Source organism: Ursus arctos, unplaced genomic scaffold (genome assembly GCF_023065955.2).
Source record: "Ursus arctos isolate Adak ecotype North America unplaced genomic scaffold, UrsArc2.0 scaffold_24, whole genome shotgun sequence".
Lineage (NCBI taxonomy): Eukaryota > Metazoa > Chordata > Mammalia > Carnivora > Ursidae > Ursus > Ursus arctos.
Window position 1 is genome coordinate 21,193,931 of NW_026622919.1, and position 17,851 is coordinate 21,211,781.

Sequence of the window (17,851 nt, forward strand, 5' to 3'; positions counted from 1 at the left end):
TCGGAGCAGGGAGATGGAGGGGATGCCTTCAGTTCTGGGTGAAAGAAGAAAGTGATCTTCCTGTTTCTCCTCTTGCCTCACTCTCTAGATCCCACAGGTTTTGGTGAAGTTAAAGAAATACTGTCATGGGGACAAGGTAATTTGGAGAAATGACATTGGGGGGGTGCATGGGAGTTGGCGAATCCTTGTTTCCACAAGGGCGAGGGAGACACAGGGGCAGGGGAAGGGTCAGCCTTGCGTCCTTGCATCTGGGTGCAGGCTGGAAATGTGAGCGCACCTGAACATCCGTGTGCGTCCACGCTTGCACACCTGTTCTCCGGATAGAGGCGGCCAGGCCACGCAGGACGTGAGGTGGCCCAAGGTGACCAGGGCCAGTGTAGAGCACTGGTCCTCTACACTCCTCCCCGTCATGTCCCTGGAAGCCAGTGGTGGGTGTGAGAGGCTTGTTGGGGTATATATCCGGTGGGGTGTCCTTGTGAGCCTGCGTCACAAGCTATGGGAGGAGTGGAGGGCCTAGAAGCCAGAGGGCAGCTCCTGGTTCTTTGTAGGACTTCACCGAGGACGTCAGCTGTGCTTTCGAGTTCCTGCTGAAGCTCACACCCTTGCTGGACAAAGCTGACCAGCGCTGCAAGTACGAACTGCCCCGCTCGCCCTCGCTCTACTCGAAGGTGTTCTGGGCTCTTGCCCTGCTCCTCTGTGCTAGACAGACCTCAGGGGCCTGTCACCTGGTTTGTTCCCCTTGGCAGGGGGCAGGAGGCAGTAGCCCTGTCATTGCCGAGTGCCCAAGCCCGTCTACCATCCCTCAGGCACTCAAAACATTCTTCATCCTGAAGGAGGGACCAGGCAGGGGCCTATTGTTCCCACCCCCCAATAATCCCTGCCGTGTGCCCAGGCCGCTCATTATCTTTTCCCTCACAGCTGTGACTGTACAAAATTCCTACTCCAAGAATGTAGCAAGCAGGGGCTTCTGTCCGAAGCCAGTGTGACCAACCTCATGGCCAAGCGGTAAGCGTGAGCTCCCTTGGGCTGGCCGAGGGGCCGCTTGCCCTCCTTCCCTCATGTCTGGTCTGGACCGCTGGGTGCCCTCTCCCCACCCCCCCCGCCCCCCCTCCCCCGTCCAGGTGCCTGGGGCCATGCCTGGGGTTACCAGGAACCGCAGACACCAGGGTTCTGCACCCTTAGGTGCTGCACTTGAATTCCCACCCTCCTCTGTGAGCCAAGTAAAAATGCTAAATCTTCCTTTAATCTCAAGTGGACTTTCAAAATCGAGGTAACGATCAGTGAGAAACTGGAGCAATAGTGACTGTGGCTATGCTTTCATAAACGTCACCCCAACCCGAGAGGTTCTCCTGTGCTCCCCACCTTCCCTGGGCCTCTGCTTCTGGGGCCGGACTAGGGAGCACAGCGGGAACTAATCTCTATTTCTTTTCCCTTCTCTTGGCGAATGGCTTCTGGCCACAGCGCAGCGGACCGGGAGCACGCCCCGCAGCTGAAATCAGGAGAAAACGCCAACATCCAGCCCAATCCTGGGCTGATCCTTCGGGCGGAGCCCACTGTCACAAACATCCTCAAGGTGAGCGTGCCCTTCCCTTGCCTCCAGCGCCATCTCTTCCTCTTTTCCACTTTTGCCTCTACTTCCAGGTAAATAAACCGAGGCCGTAGAGCTCTCTGTCTTCTGGCTCTTATAAGTAGTTCCTTTGGAAGTAGAGAAACAGGCAAGGCAGGGAAGCTGCCATTGAAAACTCACATTTGTTGAGCGTTACTTGGAAGGCAGGCACTGAGGTAGGGGCTTTCACCTGCTCCTGCAGAAGCAGGGGAGAATCTCACCCCCCGCCCCCCGCCATGATCGCAGTTTAGTTGAGAGGGATGGATCAGAGAGCAAGGATAGATTTTGGGAATGTTTTTCCAGATGGGAGTCAGAAAAATATAGATTGAATTGTAGGTTGTGGTATGCCATTTAATGGGGACATGTGGAGAGGGAAGCTGCGGTTAGGCTGTATCTGAGGGGGGGTCTTCAGTTGTTCTTCAGGACTTGATTTCCTGTTGTGTTCCCAGACGATGGATGCAGACCACTCCAAGTCCCCAGAGGGCCTGCTAGGAGTCCTGGGCCACATGCTGTCCGGGAAGAGTCTGGATCTGCTGCTGGCCGCTGCTGCTGCCACTGGGAAGCTTAAATCCTTCGCCCGGAAATTCATCAAGTAAGGAAGGCTGAGCCCCTGTCCAGGACCGGGGAGGCAGGTCTGAAGGAGGAGGTAGCAGAAGAGGGGCAAGGCACTGGGGTCTGGGTCTCCCTGGAGACGCCCAGGGCAAGCCAGAGCGTCCCAGTTGAAGAAGCTGGGGGAGGGGTCAGGTCTCTGGACGTCCAGCGCTCATGACGTGGATCTGTTTGATGAGATGGGAGGCATCGAATGGCGGATGTGGGGGGATTTGGGTTCGTCCAGTTGTCAATAAGGGGCTCTCAAACACTGTTGACTTTTTTGGTTGACCTGGAATTTGATATATAGAACTTTGTTCCATCCAGTGAGCCATTCTCTGGGCCTTGGAAATCATTTTTTTTAAGATTTTATTTATTTATTTGTCAGAGAGAGAGAGAGAGCTCAAGCAGGGGGAGCAGCAGGCAGAGGGAGAAGCAGGCTCCCCGCTGAGCAAGAAGCCTGATGTGGGACTTGATCCGAGGATCCTGAGATCATGACCCAAGCCAAAGGCAGACGCTTTCCAGGCATCCCTGTCTTGGAAATCTTTTAAAAATAGAAAGCATTGTCTCCTGTGTAGCGGTAGTGTTCATTTTAAGTTTAACCCCTAATTCAGACTCTAGTGACTGCCTTTTTGGACAAGTGTAGCCCCCTGACCCCTTGCCCTGCTTGCTGTGACCTGTCTCCATTCCTCCCCCAGTTTGAATGAATTCACGACACACGGCAATGAAGAACTCGGTAGGTCAGCTCTGTGCACCCGTAGACCCAGCACTGCGGGCAGGATGGTGGAGGGAGAGAACAGGGGAGGGCAGAGGGCCTGTTGCTTCTCCTGGGGAGGCTGTTTTCTCCCCTGAGCAATGACTGACTGAAGCTTTTGGGGAGCCTTGAAAGGGGAATGCTAGGAAAAGGATTCTTCCAAAACCACCTCTGTCTCTTACCGTCGCCCTTTATGATTTGGTTGGGTACTGGGAAGAAGGAGGGTATGAGGAGTCTTAGATCCCACGGAAGGAATGATGTTCCAGTTGAGACTCAAGAAAAGGATTCTGAGCCTTAGAGCTTTGAAGCAGCCAGTTGGTCACTGACCTTCCTTGAGGCAAATCCTGATCCCATCCCGATTCAGAGCAAGGGCTCTGGGCCCTGTTCGGGGCTGTGGGGTCAGCCTCCTTGTTTTCCGTAGCCAAAGCAGCCTCCGTTCGCGCCTTGCTCTTCGACATCTCCTTCCTCATGTTGTGCCACGTGGCCCAGACCTATGGCTCAGAGGTGAGTGAGAGGAGAGCAGTCAGGATTAGGGGCACCGGCATTAGGGGCGGGGAGAAGGGGAAAGAAATGACCAGTGGTCTCCTAAGCCAGTTAGTTCTGCTAGTTGCAGAACGCATGTGCCCCCACCCCTGGCCAGTGCATAGATGCCCCCTGGGTCACATCCGAATCCTTCAGTGCCACATCCACACTCACCACTAGGTGGCAGCATAGCCCCCATCTTTCTCCCTTTGACCACTTCGTCTTTAGTCTTCAGGCTGGAAAGAAGCAGTGGGGTGGGAAACTGAGGCACAGGGCACTGGCTGCTGACACTCCCTTCCTTTCCTAGGTGATTCTGTCTGAGTCGAGCACAGGAGCACAGGTGCCCTTCTTTGAGACGTGGATGCAGACTTGCATGCCCGAGGAGGGCAAAATCCTGAACCCTGACCACCCCTGCTTCTGGCCTGACTCCACCAAAGTGGAGTCCTTGGTGGCCTTGCTCAACAACTCCTCGGAGATGAAGCTGGTGTCAGTGGCCGTGTGTCCGCTCCAAGGGTGGCGGTGGGGGCAGACCAAGACCCTCTGTCTCAGCCCATCCCACACTCCCCCCTGGTGATTTTTCTCCTATCCCCACCCCCTCGTAGGCAGATGAAGTGGCATGAAGCCTGTCTCAGCATTTCAGCAGCCATCTTGGAGATCCTCAATGCCTGGGAGAATGGGGTCCTGGCCTTCGAGTCCATCCAGGTAGCCCCGCCTTTCCAGCAGCCTTCTCTCTTCCCTGAGACACAGAGCCAGTGTTTGCTAGCTCGTTACGCTTTCTAAGAAGGAGAAGACCCTTAAATCCAGGAGCTCAGGCTCGGTTGTTGATCTTCCTTGTAATCATAGGCTTAGCCCCTCCCTCCCACCCAGGTGACTTTGGGCAAAGCATATTTGGGGTGGAAAGAGGTATGGGATGTGGTCCAGGATGCCACCTGCTAAACTTAGCTGCCCATGGAGGCCGGGGAAAGTGATGGGCAGGGAGGGGGAGATAGTAGCCTCAGTCACCCTTTCCCCTCCCCCCAGAAAATCACAGATAACATCAAGGGGAAGGTGTGCAGTCTGGCGGTGTGTGCGGTGGCTTGGCTTGTGGCCCATGTGCGGATGCTGGGGCTGGATGAGCGTGAGAAGTCCCTGCAGATGATCCGCCAGCTGGCTGGGCCGCTGTATAGTGAGAACACTCTGCAGTTCTACAATGAGAGGTCAGTAACCCACCCCCTCCCTTCTGGAACGCTGTCGGCCTGTTGTGAGAAGGCAGCGCCTCCAGTAACCTGTATCCCCCTTTTCTCTTAACGTTTCCCAGACATGCTGCTCGCTCACTCACTCACATTCTTATTTACGTGTTCACGCACTGACTCAGCAACATGGAGTGTCTGTCTCTGTGCCAGGAATGTTTAGGACCCAGCACCTGCTGTGTCCCAGAAACACAGACCCCGAATTGCTCTGATGCCTGTCTTCAAAGAGCTCAAGTTCTGGAGAACTAGCTCACCAGAAGATCAGAGTGGTTGTCTCAGCTGTGGCACGGTCTAGGCACGGAGCCCATCCGTAGAACTCTGAACCTTGGGCCTTCCCACCCTTGTCATCCTCCCACCTGCCTCTCTTTCTCTCGGGACATTTTGCTGTCTTGACTTCTCAGAGACTTGGAGGACCTCCCTGGCGACTTCATCTGTGTTGAGTTCAGTGGTGTCGGTTCACTCCCCCATCCACTAACTTTCTTTTTTAAATTGTGGTAAAAAAGACATAGCATTTACTGTCTTAACTGTTTCTAAGTATATAGCTCAGCGGTGTGAGGTATTCCCGTGGTTGTGAAACAGATCTCCAGAACCTTTTCATCTTGTAAATCTGAGGCTTCGTACCCATTAAGTAACAACTCACCCCTTTTTCCCTCCCTCAGCTTCTGGTAACCGCCATTCTACTTTCTGTTTCTGTGAGTTTGACTCCTTTAGGTAGCCCGCGTAAGTGGACATACAGCGTTTGTCCCTGTGCCTGGTGTGTCTCACTCAGCATGACGTTCCCAAGGGTCATCCACGGCGTAGCCTGTGTCGGATTTCCCTTCAGAATCATATTCCATTGTGTGCATGCGCCATGTTTTGTTTATCCGGTCATCGGTTGATGGACACTTGGGTAGTTTCTGCCTCTTGGCTGCTGTGAATAGCACTGCCAGGCAGTGAGCATGCACGACCAGTGAGCTGGGAGAGAAGGCTCCCCAGCAAGGTGCCCCAGAGGGCCGAAGTGGGAACATCGTCCCAAGACGTGGTCGGAGAGGGTCTGTGAGGTTGTGACCTTTTTCCTCGCTTCCTTCTCTCTTCTTCCCTCACGTCCTTCCGCCCACAAGTACCGGAGGGTTTGCTCTGACAGAATCCATGCTAAGCACCCTGACTCCTCCCTGGGTGAGGAATGGTGGGAATCTGTGGGTGCATCACGCAGGTGGACAGAGTGGCGCTGAAAGTCTCCGCGGCTTTCCCAGAGCCACCCAGCGTGCCAGGAACAGTGAGCACTCACACCCGGGTCTGAGTGCTAACTCAGTCAGACTGTTCGGGAGAAAATTCCTGGATATACGCTTCTGTTTGCCCAGCTACCCAAGGCCGGGAAGAGTCTTGTGGTGCAGCCCTTGGGCCCCTGTCCTGGAAGTAACAGTTTACTTTGGGAGGAGGCCAGGGCTGGGCGGGGACCCCCCCCCCCCCCCAGCACTCAGCCCAGAGGGAAGTGATTATATTTATTTACGTCCAGGGATTGGCAGGGCTAGGTCTGGGGGATGGGGGAAGTTGGAGACAGAGAGAAAAATATGAATATATCTCTGGAATAACCTGGTGGGGGGGAGCAAACTGCTTCCCCCCCCGCCACCCCCTCCCCCGACCTTAGGCTTTGTGCCCAGCAGGTGAGCGGCCTGCTAGAAGCAGGACTGGTGGGGTCAGGTCTGCTAGGGGGTTGTGACTTCCTCTTGTGTCCTCCCTCAGCCTAGAATGGGGTTAATTCCCCAGGAAGATTTCCGTAACCCAAGTCCTGGGAAAAGTCTAGCCTGGATGTTTGCTCCACTCTTGCCTGAACCTGAACGTCAGGTGCTCTCCCCGTCCCCCAGGGTGGTGATCATGAGCTCGATCCTGGAGCACATGTGCGCTGACGTGCTGCAGCAGACAGCCACCCAGATCAAGTTCCCGTCCACGGGCGTGGACACCATGCCCTACTGGAACCTGCTGCCCCCCAAGCGACCCATCAAGGAGGTGCTAACGGACATGTTTGCCAAGGTGCTGGAGAAGGGATGGGTGGACAGCCGCTCCATCCACATCTTCGACACCCTGCTGCACATGGGCGGCGTCTACTGGTTCTGCAACAACCTGGTTAAGGTACCTGGGGTGCGGTGGGGGGGCAGACCCGCAGCCAGATCAAGGCTGGGGGAGCAGGTGTCCTCAGACTCAGGGAGACAGCAGAGAAAAGACCAGGTAGGACCAAAGTCCTGCACGCAGCCTGGTCAGCAGGACTTGGTCTCGGGGTCCCTGGGCTCTGGGGGGAGCCACCTCCTCAGGGAGCGGTGGCCAGACGTTGATGCCGAGCGAGGGCTGGAGCTGCACCTGGGGCTGCCCCGTGGGCCCGCCCAGGGAACCCCGTGTCGGGAGCCCACAGCCCCTAAACGTGCCTGCGCTGCGCACGCAGGAGCTGTTGAAGGAGACGCGGAAGGAGCACACGCTGCGGGCGGTGGAGCTGCTCTACTCCATCTTCTGTCTGGACATGCAGCAAGTGACTCTGGTCCTGCTGGGCCACATCCTGCCGGGGCTGCTCACCGATTCCTCTAAGTGGCACAGCCTCATGGACCCCCCCGGCACCGCTCTCGCCAAGTAGGGTTCTCTCAGAGCCTCGGGTCCCCACAGCGCGGTGCCGGGTGCCGCTCGCTGACCAAGGGCCGCGCGGGGAGGCCGGGCTGTGGGGGAAGCCCTGTCAGCTGGGGCCCAGTCAGCGCCGGCCCAGAACCTTCTCCGGGGCCCTCTGACTTGACCCTCTCTTCCTGGAACCCTTTGCCAGGCTAGCCGTCTGGTGTGCCCTGAGTTCCTATTCCTCCCATAAGGGACAGGCGTCTTCCCGCCAAAAGAAGAGACACCGTGAAGACATCGAGGTAGGGGAGCCCTCCGTTCACTCGTTCTTGTGCTCAGCAGGCATTTACTGAGCCTTTTGGGCGAAGAGGCACCTTCCCAGGCACAGGCCGTGGCCCAGCGTCTGCAGGGTGACTGTGCGAGGGGGTCTCTCACTGGGGCTGTGCGAGGCTGAGGGCAGCTGGCCGCGCGGGGCTGCCGGCAGAGGCGTGTGGGAGCCGACTGCCTCACTCCTGTGTGAGCTCCAGCGCTCTTCCCTGGTAACGGGAAATTCGGGGGCCCGGGGTGGCTAACAGTGACCCTCTCGTCCTCCAGGATTACATCAGTCTCTTCCCCTTGGATGACATGCAGCCCTCAAAGCTGATGCGACTGCTGAGCTCCAACGAGGAGGACGCCAACATCCTCTCAAGTCCCAGTGAGCGTGCAGACTGGGCTGGGCGGTTCCTCCTTCCCTGGGAACTGACTCCCGCCTGGGAAAGCTGCTCCGCGTAGAACCTAGCCGCCGGCATCTTTGCTGGTCGGAGGGCGTGTGGTGGGAGTTTGTCCCGTTCTGCCCCCCACTGCTGCTCTGTTTTCTGCCTGCGGAGAGACCAGAGGTTGCTGGGGATCCCTCTCAAAAGAAAGGCTCTTCTCTCCAGACCCCAGCCCATCCCCGGACACACCACAGTCCCTTCCGTACCCTTTACTCACCACAAGTGAGTTCACTACCCTGGGCACAGTCTGTGCCATTGACTCACCAGCTCTGGCCTTCCTACCCCTGAATCAGGCCCCGAGGCCTGGGATGCTGCTGCTCCCCACTCTTCCTGCCTGAAGAGCACCCCTCCCCCTCAGGCTCCCCTTGATGTTATTACCTCTCCCTGCCAAGGGCTTCTTCCGTGGCATTTAATTTTTCCTGTTTCCAGAAATTTCTTTTGAGTCTAGAAGTTTCTCTAAGGCCTTTTAGGCATTAGGGCACCAACTGTGCAGTTGAATAGAGGAAAGATGCTACGTCTGCCACCCATAAACCTTACGACCTTGGGCTGGTTACTCAGCAAATCTGAGTCTCAGTTTCTTTGTCTGTGAAGTGGGGGTGTGAGGCTTATGTGGCCTGATCTGTGTGTAGCCTGCAGATTGGGACCTGGCAGTGCTCACCAAATGTTCTCTCTTACCTCCCTGAGATCTCTGTATTCAGGGACCCTCTGTGACTCTGGATCCAGGACCTTCCTGGGCAGGCCCTCCACGCTTGATGGGTGAGGGCGTCCCCTGGGCAGGGGGGTTTTGAGGGTAGGGGGCCTTTGCCTCAGGTTCCGTCTGCTTGGCCCCACAGCTGACCGCTCCATGAGCAGCTCCCTGTCAGCCTCCCAGCTGCACACGGTTAACATGAGAGACCCGCTGAACCGAGTCCTGGGTGAGTCCTCCCACTGCCCTCCAGCCAGGGTTGGGGGGTGGGAGGGCTGAGGCCTTGCCAGCTGGAGGGGGGCCTCTTGGTGCCCCTTCACCCCTGTTAGTGTCCCCATCTCGCTTCTCCATCTTCCCAGCCGCTGGCCCTCCTGTCCCCCCAGGTCCCCATTCAGTCCCTCACCCCCCTGGCTTACTTCCCTTTCACACTTCGTCTTTTTGACACACACCCCCCTCGGGGGGCACTCTGAGCACTAATTTCTTTTTGCTTTTCGATGCCACCACCTCCCAGCCTAACGGCTTCTCAGACCCTTCTCTTGGAGTGCTCACTGTCCCCCGTTCCACACAGCCAACCTGTTCCTGCTCATTTCCTCCATCCTGGGCTCGCGGACCGCCGGCCCGCACACGCAGTTTGTGCAGTGGTTCATGGAGGAGTGTGTGGACTGCCTGGAGCAGGGCAGCCGAGGCAGCATCCTGCAGTTCATGCCCTTTACCACCGTGAGTGCTTCGCCCCCGGGCGTGGCGGTCCCCACTTCTCGCTCAGGTGGGGGCAGCCAGTCTTAGCAGAGCATGGGGTTCAGGGACAGCCCTCAGAGTAGGAGGGCCTCCTTCCTCCCGGGACGTGGCAGCCACTACCGGGCAGCCCCAGCGAGCAGCTGTCTGTCTGTCTGTGGCAGGTGTCAGAACTGGTGAAGGTGTCAGCCATGTCCAGCCCCAAGGTGGTTCTGGCCATCACGGACCTTAGCCTGTCCCTGGGCCGCCAGGTGGCTGCCAAGGCCATTGCTGCGCTCTGACAGGCTTGGAGTGGCCGCAGGGGCCGTCTGGGGGACCGCAGCCCCAGGCGCCTCCGAAGGGAACAGTGAGGAAAGATGAGACATCATTGCTCATATCCACGTGATGTAAGAGCCCTGTGTCATTTCCAGATCATTCCCCTATCCTGACATCTGACCTCTAAGACGTCTCCCAATTTCTTTCATAATTTCCTCTGCCCGCTGCCAGCACCTAAAGAGTGTGTGCGGCCTGGCTCATAGCCCGGGGCCCTCCGCATGGGCCCTCTCATGGGCCCTCACGCCCTATAGCCCTGCCTCGCCCGCCTCCCCCTCCAGCAGTAGGTGTACCTCTGGGAACGTTGCAGGTGCAGAGTGTGTATATTTATATTTTTGTAACACGTGAGGGAAGTTCCCCTCAGCTCATTTGTAAATAAAGATCTTTGTGGGTCCCCGTGAGTCCAAGTGGTGTCAGTGCCCGAGTCCCTCGGAGGCAGGGAACGGCGTGTTCTCCTTGGAATCCCATGTGCGGTGGCCCGGGGAGGGCTCCGTCCTGTGGCGGAGGAGGGCCGGGCTCAGGTTCCTGTGTTTGTCCACCCAGCAGGGGCAGGGCTTCCCTTCCTCAGCCCCGTGCTGGGCGATAAGGAGTCAACACCCCGCCTACCCCCACAGCCCAGAGCAGACTTAACCCCGAGAAGGGAGAGGTTTTGGCTAAAGGCCCCACTGGTGCTGGGGTAGGGTGTCCTGTCCTTCCGATGCTCTCCCACTAGACCCAACCCCACCCAGCAACTGGCCCCGAGTCTGATCTGTGTGTCTCTAGAGGAGGACTGGGCGGTGAGGGGCAGGATCTGTTTAACCCTTGCTTGCCCTCGCCACACATGCGCAAGCCCCAGCTTCTTCAGGACCGGGCCGAGAGCGAGGGCGCTGAGCCACGCAGCTGGGGCTTCTGGCCCCGCTCAGCCAGACCTTCCTTTCTGAGGAGCCAGATGGAGACGGGAAGTGGGAGGTGCCTGAGGAGCCCAGGGGAAGCCTCGAGATGGGGGGCTGGGGACCGGTGGGCCATCTGGCCTTTCCCGGGTCGGGTGGAGGCACCCTGGAACCACAGGTGCATCTTTGGCTGAGGACACGGAGGGGAGAGCTTCCAGCCTGTGGTGTGACGCCGCCCCTCCGATCTCTGCTTCTCTCTCACGTGCACCTGCCCTCCCGCCCTCAGCAGCCCGAGACCAGCAGGAAGGCGGCAGCTGCTTCCCGCTCCATCCGAGGCAGAGCGGGGGGAGAGAAGTGCAGGGTCGGGAATTGGAGTTTTGACCCAAGTGGTCACCTTGAACTCGGATCCTGATCTGTAAAGGGCACGTACTCTGTCTCTAGCTGTGAGCACGATGGGCTGGAGTGTACGGAGGGTTGCAAACGGTAAATCCTCCCTTGCTTCGGGGTCTGCCTGCGCCTGGCTGTGAAGACGCCCCGCCGCCCCCAGCCCCACGTTCTCTCCCAGTATGGGGGCCCGTCTGCCTGTGTCTTCCCGCTAGGTTGCGTCTCTGTGAGGGCAGGGCCCATGCCTGCCTTCTCCCCGGCCGTGTCCCTAGCACTTGGCCCGGTGCCCACGCAGAGTAGGTACCAGAGAAAGCTGTGCTGAAGGCGTCACACTGATGAGCTGGAGGACTGCCCCCTTCCTCCCTGCACTTCCCCTCTCCCTCCCTCTGGCCTCATTCGCCATTTAACACCCTGCCCCCCAACCCCTGGCTGGGCACCAGCTGGACTCGAGAAGGAGGAAAAGACATTTACTGGAGACAAGCAAAATATTTTATTATCACAAAGTTTGGCTACAGTGAGAAAGTGGGGGCAGAGGCGGAGGGTGAAGAGCTGAGCATTCCTCTCACATACCCCATCAGATAACCCCCCACAGCTTCTCTCCCACACTCCCCATCCGCCCCCTTGAAGAGTCAGAATCCTGACCCGGGTGAGGGTGGGGCAGGCGGCAGGAGCCTGTGTCGGCGCTCTAGGGCGTCCAGAAAGATGAGGAACGTCGGCAATGCCCAGGCTCCCCATACTGGAAGTCAAAATATTCCTGAACACATCTTAAAAACTAGATTCCCCAGCAAATTCGTGGGACCCCAGGGTCAAGCCTCCCTGCTCTGGCCGCCTCCTGCAGGGCCTAATGCCAGTGGGGAAGGGGACGTGAGGAGAAGCAAGAGCCGGCCCACCGGGAATGCGCAGGCCAAGCTGGGGTGGCCAGAGCGAGGGGGACCCAGGAGGGGAACACTGCTGTTTAAATATTAAACAGGGTTGTCTTGTCTCCCACATGGGAGACTTCCTGATGCTTCCAGGGGCCGCAAGGTGGGTACCCTTGGGGTAAGGAGTTCACTGGGGTTCTTCCCAGTGCCCACCACAGAGCCAGGCCGGGGAGCAGTCACAGGAGTCAATACGTGGTATTTACGTAGCTACCTCCCAGTCCAGGGGACAGGAAGACAGGGGCTTTTCTCCCTTCCATGAGCAGGAGAATGAAACTCGGAGATGGCAGGAAGGACCCGACAGTCCGGGGCTCCTTGCTGCTCTACCTTGACTTTAAATATTAGATTTAAATAAGCATAAATATTAAATAAAGATAAATACACTGGTTGGGGAGGGCTGTGCTCAGGGTTTGGCAAAGGAGCGCAGAGCGCGGTAGGCCAGCTCCAGGAAGCTCTGCAGGTCGGAGGTCACCAGGACCCCTCCCGCCCGGCGCTGGAAGGACGAGGTGAAGGTTGGCATGGTTCCCTGGGTGGGCGGCACTGCCGGGGCCACCCCCAGCTCTTCCATCTGTGAGGGGGAAAGAGGAGGTCAGCACTCAGCCCTCAGCACCCTGTTGAGTGGGGTGATTACCTAAAGAAACATGCAGGGCTGCCGGGCTGGGGCTGGGCACCGGCACACCACCCGGTTGATGGAAGAGCCAGGCCTTGAACCCAGGTCTGCGTCAGGGTCCAGTGACCTGGCTCCCGCCCTTGTCTAGGGAGAGTGGGGAAGGGCCGGCAGCAAGAGGGCCCTGAGAAGGCTCCCACCTTGGCCCTAAAGAACTGGGATCCCCAGGCTTGCACCCTGACCTTTGGGGACCAGCTCAGCCCAGGCCCCTAACACTTGCACTCGCTCCCAGGGAGGCTCACCTGCTGCCAGATGTTGACGGCAAAGTCGCTGATGTCCAGCTGCAGCGTGTCCAAGGTGGGGGCCAGCTCGGGGGATATCCCCGCCAGAGCCTGCAGGAGGCCCTGGTACAGGAAGAGGCCGCCGTGGAGTTGGCGCAGGCAGCCCGTCTGGGGGACGGAGTAGGGGAGTTAGGCGGAGCTGCCCGGGGTGCTCCTCTCAGGGCCTGGAGGTCCAGAGAGACTTCCAGACCATTCTTCCCACCCCTCTGCCCCCTCCTCCCCTCCAGAAGCTCACCAGCTGCAGGGCCTGGCTGGAGCAGCTGCTCAGCGGAGGCTGGGGGATGCCCAGAGCGTGTCCCAGCAGCACCAGCTCCTCGGGGTGGCACAGCTTGTAGGTGGCACACTGGGGACAGGAGGGATGTTGAGTGGGGGGGACCTGATGGGGCCCAGCTGCTCCTGTTTCCCAAGTCCTCCCCGTTTCTCCGAGGTCTTCCTCTCCCTCCCAGTCCTGCCGGGCTGCTCAGCCCCATCCTGCCCTCCACTGCCATCCTGGCCATGCTGGCCGTCCGGGCGCTGTCCCCGAGACACTCTCTTCCCCCCCGTTCCCAGCCAGCCTTCCACGGCTCCACCTCTCCTGATTTTCTTCCCCTTCCCCCTGGGTCTCTCCTCTCCCACGCCCCTCCCCGATGATGTCTTTCTCACCATTCCCTTCTGTCCCTCAGCCCTGACCCCTTCCTCCACCCCTCTCCAGCATCCGAGTCCCCGCGGTGCCGGTGCCGCTCACTCACCAGCCTCTCCTGCAGCGCTGTGCCGTCAGCCTGGACCTTCCTCATTTGCTCGAAACACTTGAGCAGGAAGCTCTGGGGCAGGGCGCTGCCCGGGCCCGGGGGGCTGGCTTCTTGCACTAGCCAGAGTGCGCTTTGCCACAGCAACAGCTGCAGGGCTGAGGGCACCCAGGGGCTCAGCAGAGCGGCGGTTCACCCCCACCTGGGGCCCGGTCCAGGGCCCCCCAGCCCCTCTGCCACTCCAGCCTCCCTCCCCGGGGTGGGGGCAGGACACTCACCCGTCAGCTTCATGGGGCTCTGGGCGGCAGGCTTAGCCGAAGGTCCGGGTGGGTCTGCAGGCTCTGGGCTCTGGCAGGGACTGACTCGAGGGCCTTTATACAAAAGCCCATGGAGGCCGGGGAGGAAATTACCTGGTGCCACGACTGAGGCTTAGTAATAACTTCCCAGGATTTATGCAAATTTGGTGTCCAGGACAATGCAGGGGGGCTGGGACATGAAGCTGTTTGCGAAAGTTTTGTGAAATTGTGGAATCCCTGATCGTTCATTGACGTCTGGCCCCCCTCAAACTCTCTTCCTCCCCTCAGCCCCACCCAGGCCTGAAATTGCCCCAGGGTGTTTGATCAGAACTGCTGAACCAAGGCCGAGCCACTGATAAAAGCCATGGAGGCTGGAGGCTGGTCGACTGACCGAAGAGGCAGGCCTCCAGGCGGCCCCTCCCTCCCTCCCCCCCAGATTAGCCGGAGCAGCCCCCCTGCACTCTCCCTTGGGAGTCACAAGCTACCTGCTCCCCAGACCCCCAATTTTGAGAGGGAAGAAGCTTGTCGTCCCCAAACTCCCAGGAGCCTGCCTTCCCGAGTCCCCTCCTGAGGGCCAGGGGCCTGAGGTTGGGACACTGGGGTCTTGCCTCCTGTCTCCGCCCCACACTTTGATGGGCATTATCCCAGGTTCCTGTCCTGAGCTGGTGAGCTGGGAACTCCCCAATCCCCCCGGTGACTCATTCCTTTAAGCCCCCAGAATCCTGGCAGAAACCAGAGGAAACCGGATGTCTGTCCCAAATGAAGCAAGACCCTTGAGGTTCTGGGTCTCTTGGTTCACCTGACCTTGCCCTTCCTCCTCCTCCCGGGGTTCCCCTCCCTCCAGCAGTGTCCCAGCGCTTTGGAGCTGGGGGAGGGTCCGTGACGCGTGGCTTGCCTGGCGAGGTTCGCCGCCTGCCAGAGTGTGTGCTGCCCGAGGTGGAGAAGAGCTGGGGTGAGAAAGAAAAAACTGCTGCAGCCTCAAATCCTAGAGCCACGCAAGGCTTGGACCCCGTGACCTGGGCCAGAGAGGGGAGTGCCTTGCCCAAGGTCATGGATAGCAGGCTCAGACTCAGAGTTACAGCCTGGGCCTTCACCTCTGGCTTGAGGGTTTCCTACAGGCCTTAGGGCCTGCCTAGCAGTCTGACCGACCGCACCCAAGGCTGTCACTTTCTGTCCCAATTTACCTCTGCAGGAGCCAAGGAACAGACACCTTTTGACGAGGAGTGGGTGTGTCTGCCTGGGTGAGGCCATCTTTGGGGTGGGGATGCCCCCTGGTGGCCACAGCTGGCAGGGACGTCACCTGCAGGTCTGGTCACATGCTGCCTCCAGTCCCCCTGTCCTACCGGGCGGCGGGGCACGCTGGCTGGCCACCGTGCACGGATAGAGGCCAGCTCTGTGCCCAGCTCTGCGGGAGCAGAGGACTGGGTTTAGAACCGTGCAGGGCGGGAGATTCACTTTCACAAACACGTCCCTTCCCCCTTCCCCAAAGAGGCTCCAGAGGACTCAGCCGACCCCAGACATGGTGCTGAGCACACTCCATACAGATCGAGAGTTCGCCTTTTAATAAGTCTCTGGGGAAGATATTAGAACCATTTCCCCTTTTTACAGAAGATGAATCTGACCTCAAAGAGGTTAAGTAACTTGCCCAAGTAGCAGAACCAAGGTCTGCCCTGTGCTGCAGTCTTAAACTCTTTTTTTTTTTAAAGATTTATTTATTTTAGGGGGGGAGGGGCAGAGGGAGAGGGAGGGAGAATCCCAAGCAGATTCCCCACAAGCAGGGATCCGATGTGGGGCCTGATTCCACCACCCTGAGATCAGGGTCTGAGCCCAAATCAAGAGTTGGACGCTTAACCGACTGAGCCACCCAGGTGCCCCTTAACCATCGATTTTTTTTTTTTTTTTTTTACAGATTTTATTTATTTGACAGAGAGAGACAGCCAGAGAAAGAAGGAACACAAGCAGGGGGAGTGGGAGAGGGAGAAGCAGGCTCCCAGCAGAGCAGGGAGCCCGATGTGGGGCTCGATCCCAGAACCCTGGGATCAGGCCCTGAGCCGAAGGCAGATGCTTAACGACTGAGCCACCCAGGTGCCTCCTAACCACCGAACGTCTTAACCAACGTTTGGCCTTCCTCGCCCGTGGCCAGGCAGACCTCGACCCGGACTCTTATCTTCACCTACAGTCCAAGTGTGTAGGATGTGTGGCTGAGAAAATACGTTAATTCTACCAAGGACTCAGGATCACAATTTGATCACACAGGCTGTTCTGACCGGGGAAGCGAAGGAGGGGGTTGTCGTCTGGTCTCAGGGGCTGGAAGCCACAGCCAGCGAGTTTTCAGCGCAGCAGAAGGAAAGAGCTTTCCAGCCGTCGGAAGTGGTAGAAGATGAGCGGGCTGCTTCCAGGGGAAGTGAGCTGCCGGCTGGGGCGGCGTTCGGGCATCCGTCCCACAGGGAGAAAATCCCAGTGTCGACTGGCGATTACTGGACACCTCTTAGATGTCAGGCACGTTCCATTACACTTCTGTCATCTCGTCCCACAAACCCAGGGGGAGGATGGGGATGACTCCTGTTAGAGACAAGCGGCAGCGGCAGAGAAGCGCAGCCCTCGCCTCGGATCCCAGAAGGAGCCGGCGGTGCATGCGGGCAGGTCGCGCGCCGCGCCCGCTACACCACCTTCCTGTTCAGACAGCTGCTCTCGAGGGCGGCTCGATCCCGACTTCGGCCCCGCCCGTGGGACACGAGGACCAGGTAGAGAGGGGCTTGTTACTGGCCTTGTCACGCAGGTCGAGCTAGACCAGAACGATCTTCTGGCAAAGGGCCGGGCTCCGGAGACCCCCGGCTGCCGACCCGCCTTCCAGCTTCCCAAGGGCTTTCCCAGGTGTTTCTGAACGGCCAGAACCGGCCAGCGGTTCCCCTCATGCTTCCTGTCTTCACCTGGTACTGGACTCGGAGCATCTTTCTAAGGGCTCGGGGGTGACTCGTTTGCGGCAGACTCGGCCTGCGAGCCAAGAGATGGACATCTCGAGTCAAGAATGGGTTTTACATTTTTAAGTGGTTGGGGGACAAACATCAAAAGGATATTTCCTAACATGTAAACATCATACGAAATTGAAACCCCAGTGTTCTTCAGGAATTTGTTTACGTATTGTCTAGAGGCGCCTTCAAGAAGAGCAGAACTGAACAGTTGCAACAGACCATAGGGCTCACGAGCCCCAAAAATGTGCAGTCTGGCCCTTTGAGAAAAGTCCCTGTGTACGAGGAGACACACGGAGCTGTCCACTGATTGTCAGAGCAAGTTGGCGTGCACCGGTCAGGAAAGGGCGAAAGAAATCGTGGTCCGTTCATGCCACGTACGCCTCCCCCGCCACGCCCTTGCGGAATTTGCTGTATTCGTGCTGTTTCAAGGTGCTCAGGACAGTGCCAGGCATGGTGGCAACACAACCAGATCTCAAAACCAAGACTGAGTGAAGAGAGCAAGTTACATTCGTGTGATACATCGTTTAAAAGATTCAAAAACGCAACACACTCCTGTTTTGCATAACGTAAGGTATAAAAACATAAACTGGAAGGCTACCCACCGAATGCACTGGAGGGGCTGGCTCTCGGGAGGGTAGGGAAGGGCCTGGGAAAGGGACAAGATGCTCTTCCAACTGATCCGTAATGGTTTTCCTCGGCTGAGAAAACTTGAAATGATAACCAAAGGTCACCATTTACTAAACTTGGGTGGAAATTCATGGCTATTCGTCATGTTATTCTTCATGCTTCGCTGTAGTTCTCTAATTAAAAAACAAAACAGAAAACCAGAAAGTGGAGAACACAGTGAACTCTCCAAGCATAAAAAGGACCCTAAGCTTCTCCAGGAAGAGAAAACCAAGCCAATGGGAATGAATTACAAGAAACTTCCAGACAGCGAGCGGACAGAAAAATAGTCCATAGACTCAAGGTGGGCGAGAACCAGGAAATCA

The 17,851-nt window shown here is 58.0% G+C and overlaps 2 protein-coding genes and 1 non-coding gene across 10 annotated transcripts in view; 2 read left to right on the forward strand and 1 right to left on the reverse strand.

Annotated features, from left to right (window-relative positions):
* The window catches only part of MED24 (mediator complex subunit 24), a 32,798-nt gene extending 22,653 nt beyond the window's left edge, over window positions 1-10,145 (forward strand). For all 8 annotated transcript variants that reach the window (XM_048224600.2, XM_044389260.3, XM_026512909.4 and 5 more), the window contains 17 exons: window positions 89-136; window positions 549-631; window positions 919-1,005; window positions 1,462-1,573; window positions 2,056-2,198; window positions 2,893-2,930; window positions 3,370-3,452; window positions 3,778-3,956; window positions 4,073-4,172; window positions 4,491-4,666; window positions 6,544-6,808; window positions 7,116-7,297; window positions 7,482-7,572; window positions 7,865-7,964; window positions 8,856-8,936; window positions 9,276-9,424; window positions 9,604-10,145. In XM_048224600.2, coding sequence (XP_048080557.1) covers window positions 89-136; window positions 549-631; window positions 919-1,005; window positions 1,462-1,573; window positions 2,056-2,198; window positions 2,893-2,930; window positions 3,370-3,452; window positions 3,778-3,956; window positions 4,073-4,172; window positions 4,491-4,666; window positions 6,544-6,808; window positions 7,116-7,297; window positions 7,482-7,572; window positions 7,865-7,964; window positions 8,856-8,936; window positions 9,276-9,424; window positions 9,604-9,720 — 2,034 coding nt within the window. In that variant the 3' untranslated portion in view covers window positions 9,721-10,145. The remainder of the gene's footprint in view (window positions 1-88; window positions 137-548; window positions 632-918; window positions 1,006-1,461; window positions 1,574-2,055; window positions 2,199-2,892; window positions 2,931-3,369; window positions 3,453-3,777; window positions 3,957-4,072; window positions 4,173-4,490; window positions 4,667-6,543; window positions 6,809-7,115; window positions 7,298-7,481; window positions 7,573-7,864; window positions 7,965-8,855; window positions 8,937-9,275; window positions 9,425-9,603) is intronic.
* Window positions 3,187-3,290, forward strand: LOC113265721 (small nucleolar RNA SNORD124). Its single transcript, XR_003320126.1, has one exon. It is a non-coding gene; the product is annotated as a small nucleolar RNA SNORD124 (small nucleolar RNA).
* Window positions 10,146-11,952: 1,807 nt separating the features above from the next.
* On the reverse strand, window positions 11,953-14,190 carry CSF3 (colony stimulating factor 3). Its single transcript, XM_048224569.2, has 5 exons — window positions 13,873-14,190; window positions 13,598-13,752; window positions 13,105-13,212; window positions 12,831-12,977; window positions 11,953-12,489 (listed from the first exon to the last, which is right to left on the reverse strand). The coding sequence occupies exons 1-5, from the start codon at window positions 13,883-13,885 to the stop codon at window positions 12,325-12,327; spliced, it is 588 nt and encodes a 195-aa protein (XP_048080526.1). The 5' UTR covers window positions 13,886-14,190; the 3' UTR covers window positions 11,953-12,324.
* Between the last annotated feature and the right edge of the window lie 3,661 nt (window positions 14,191-17,851).

Coding starts and splice junctions, on each gene's coding strand:
- CSF3 (XM_048224569.2), bottom strand. Junction 12,978..13,104: donor CCAGCCAGGCCCTGCAGCTG/GTGAGCTTCTGG, acceptor TCCGTCCCCCAG/ACGGGCTGCCTGCGCCAACT. Junction 12,490..12,830: donor CCGTCAACATCTGGCAGCAG/GTGAGCCTCCCT, acceptor TCCCCCTCACAG/ATGGAAGAGCTGGGGGTGGC.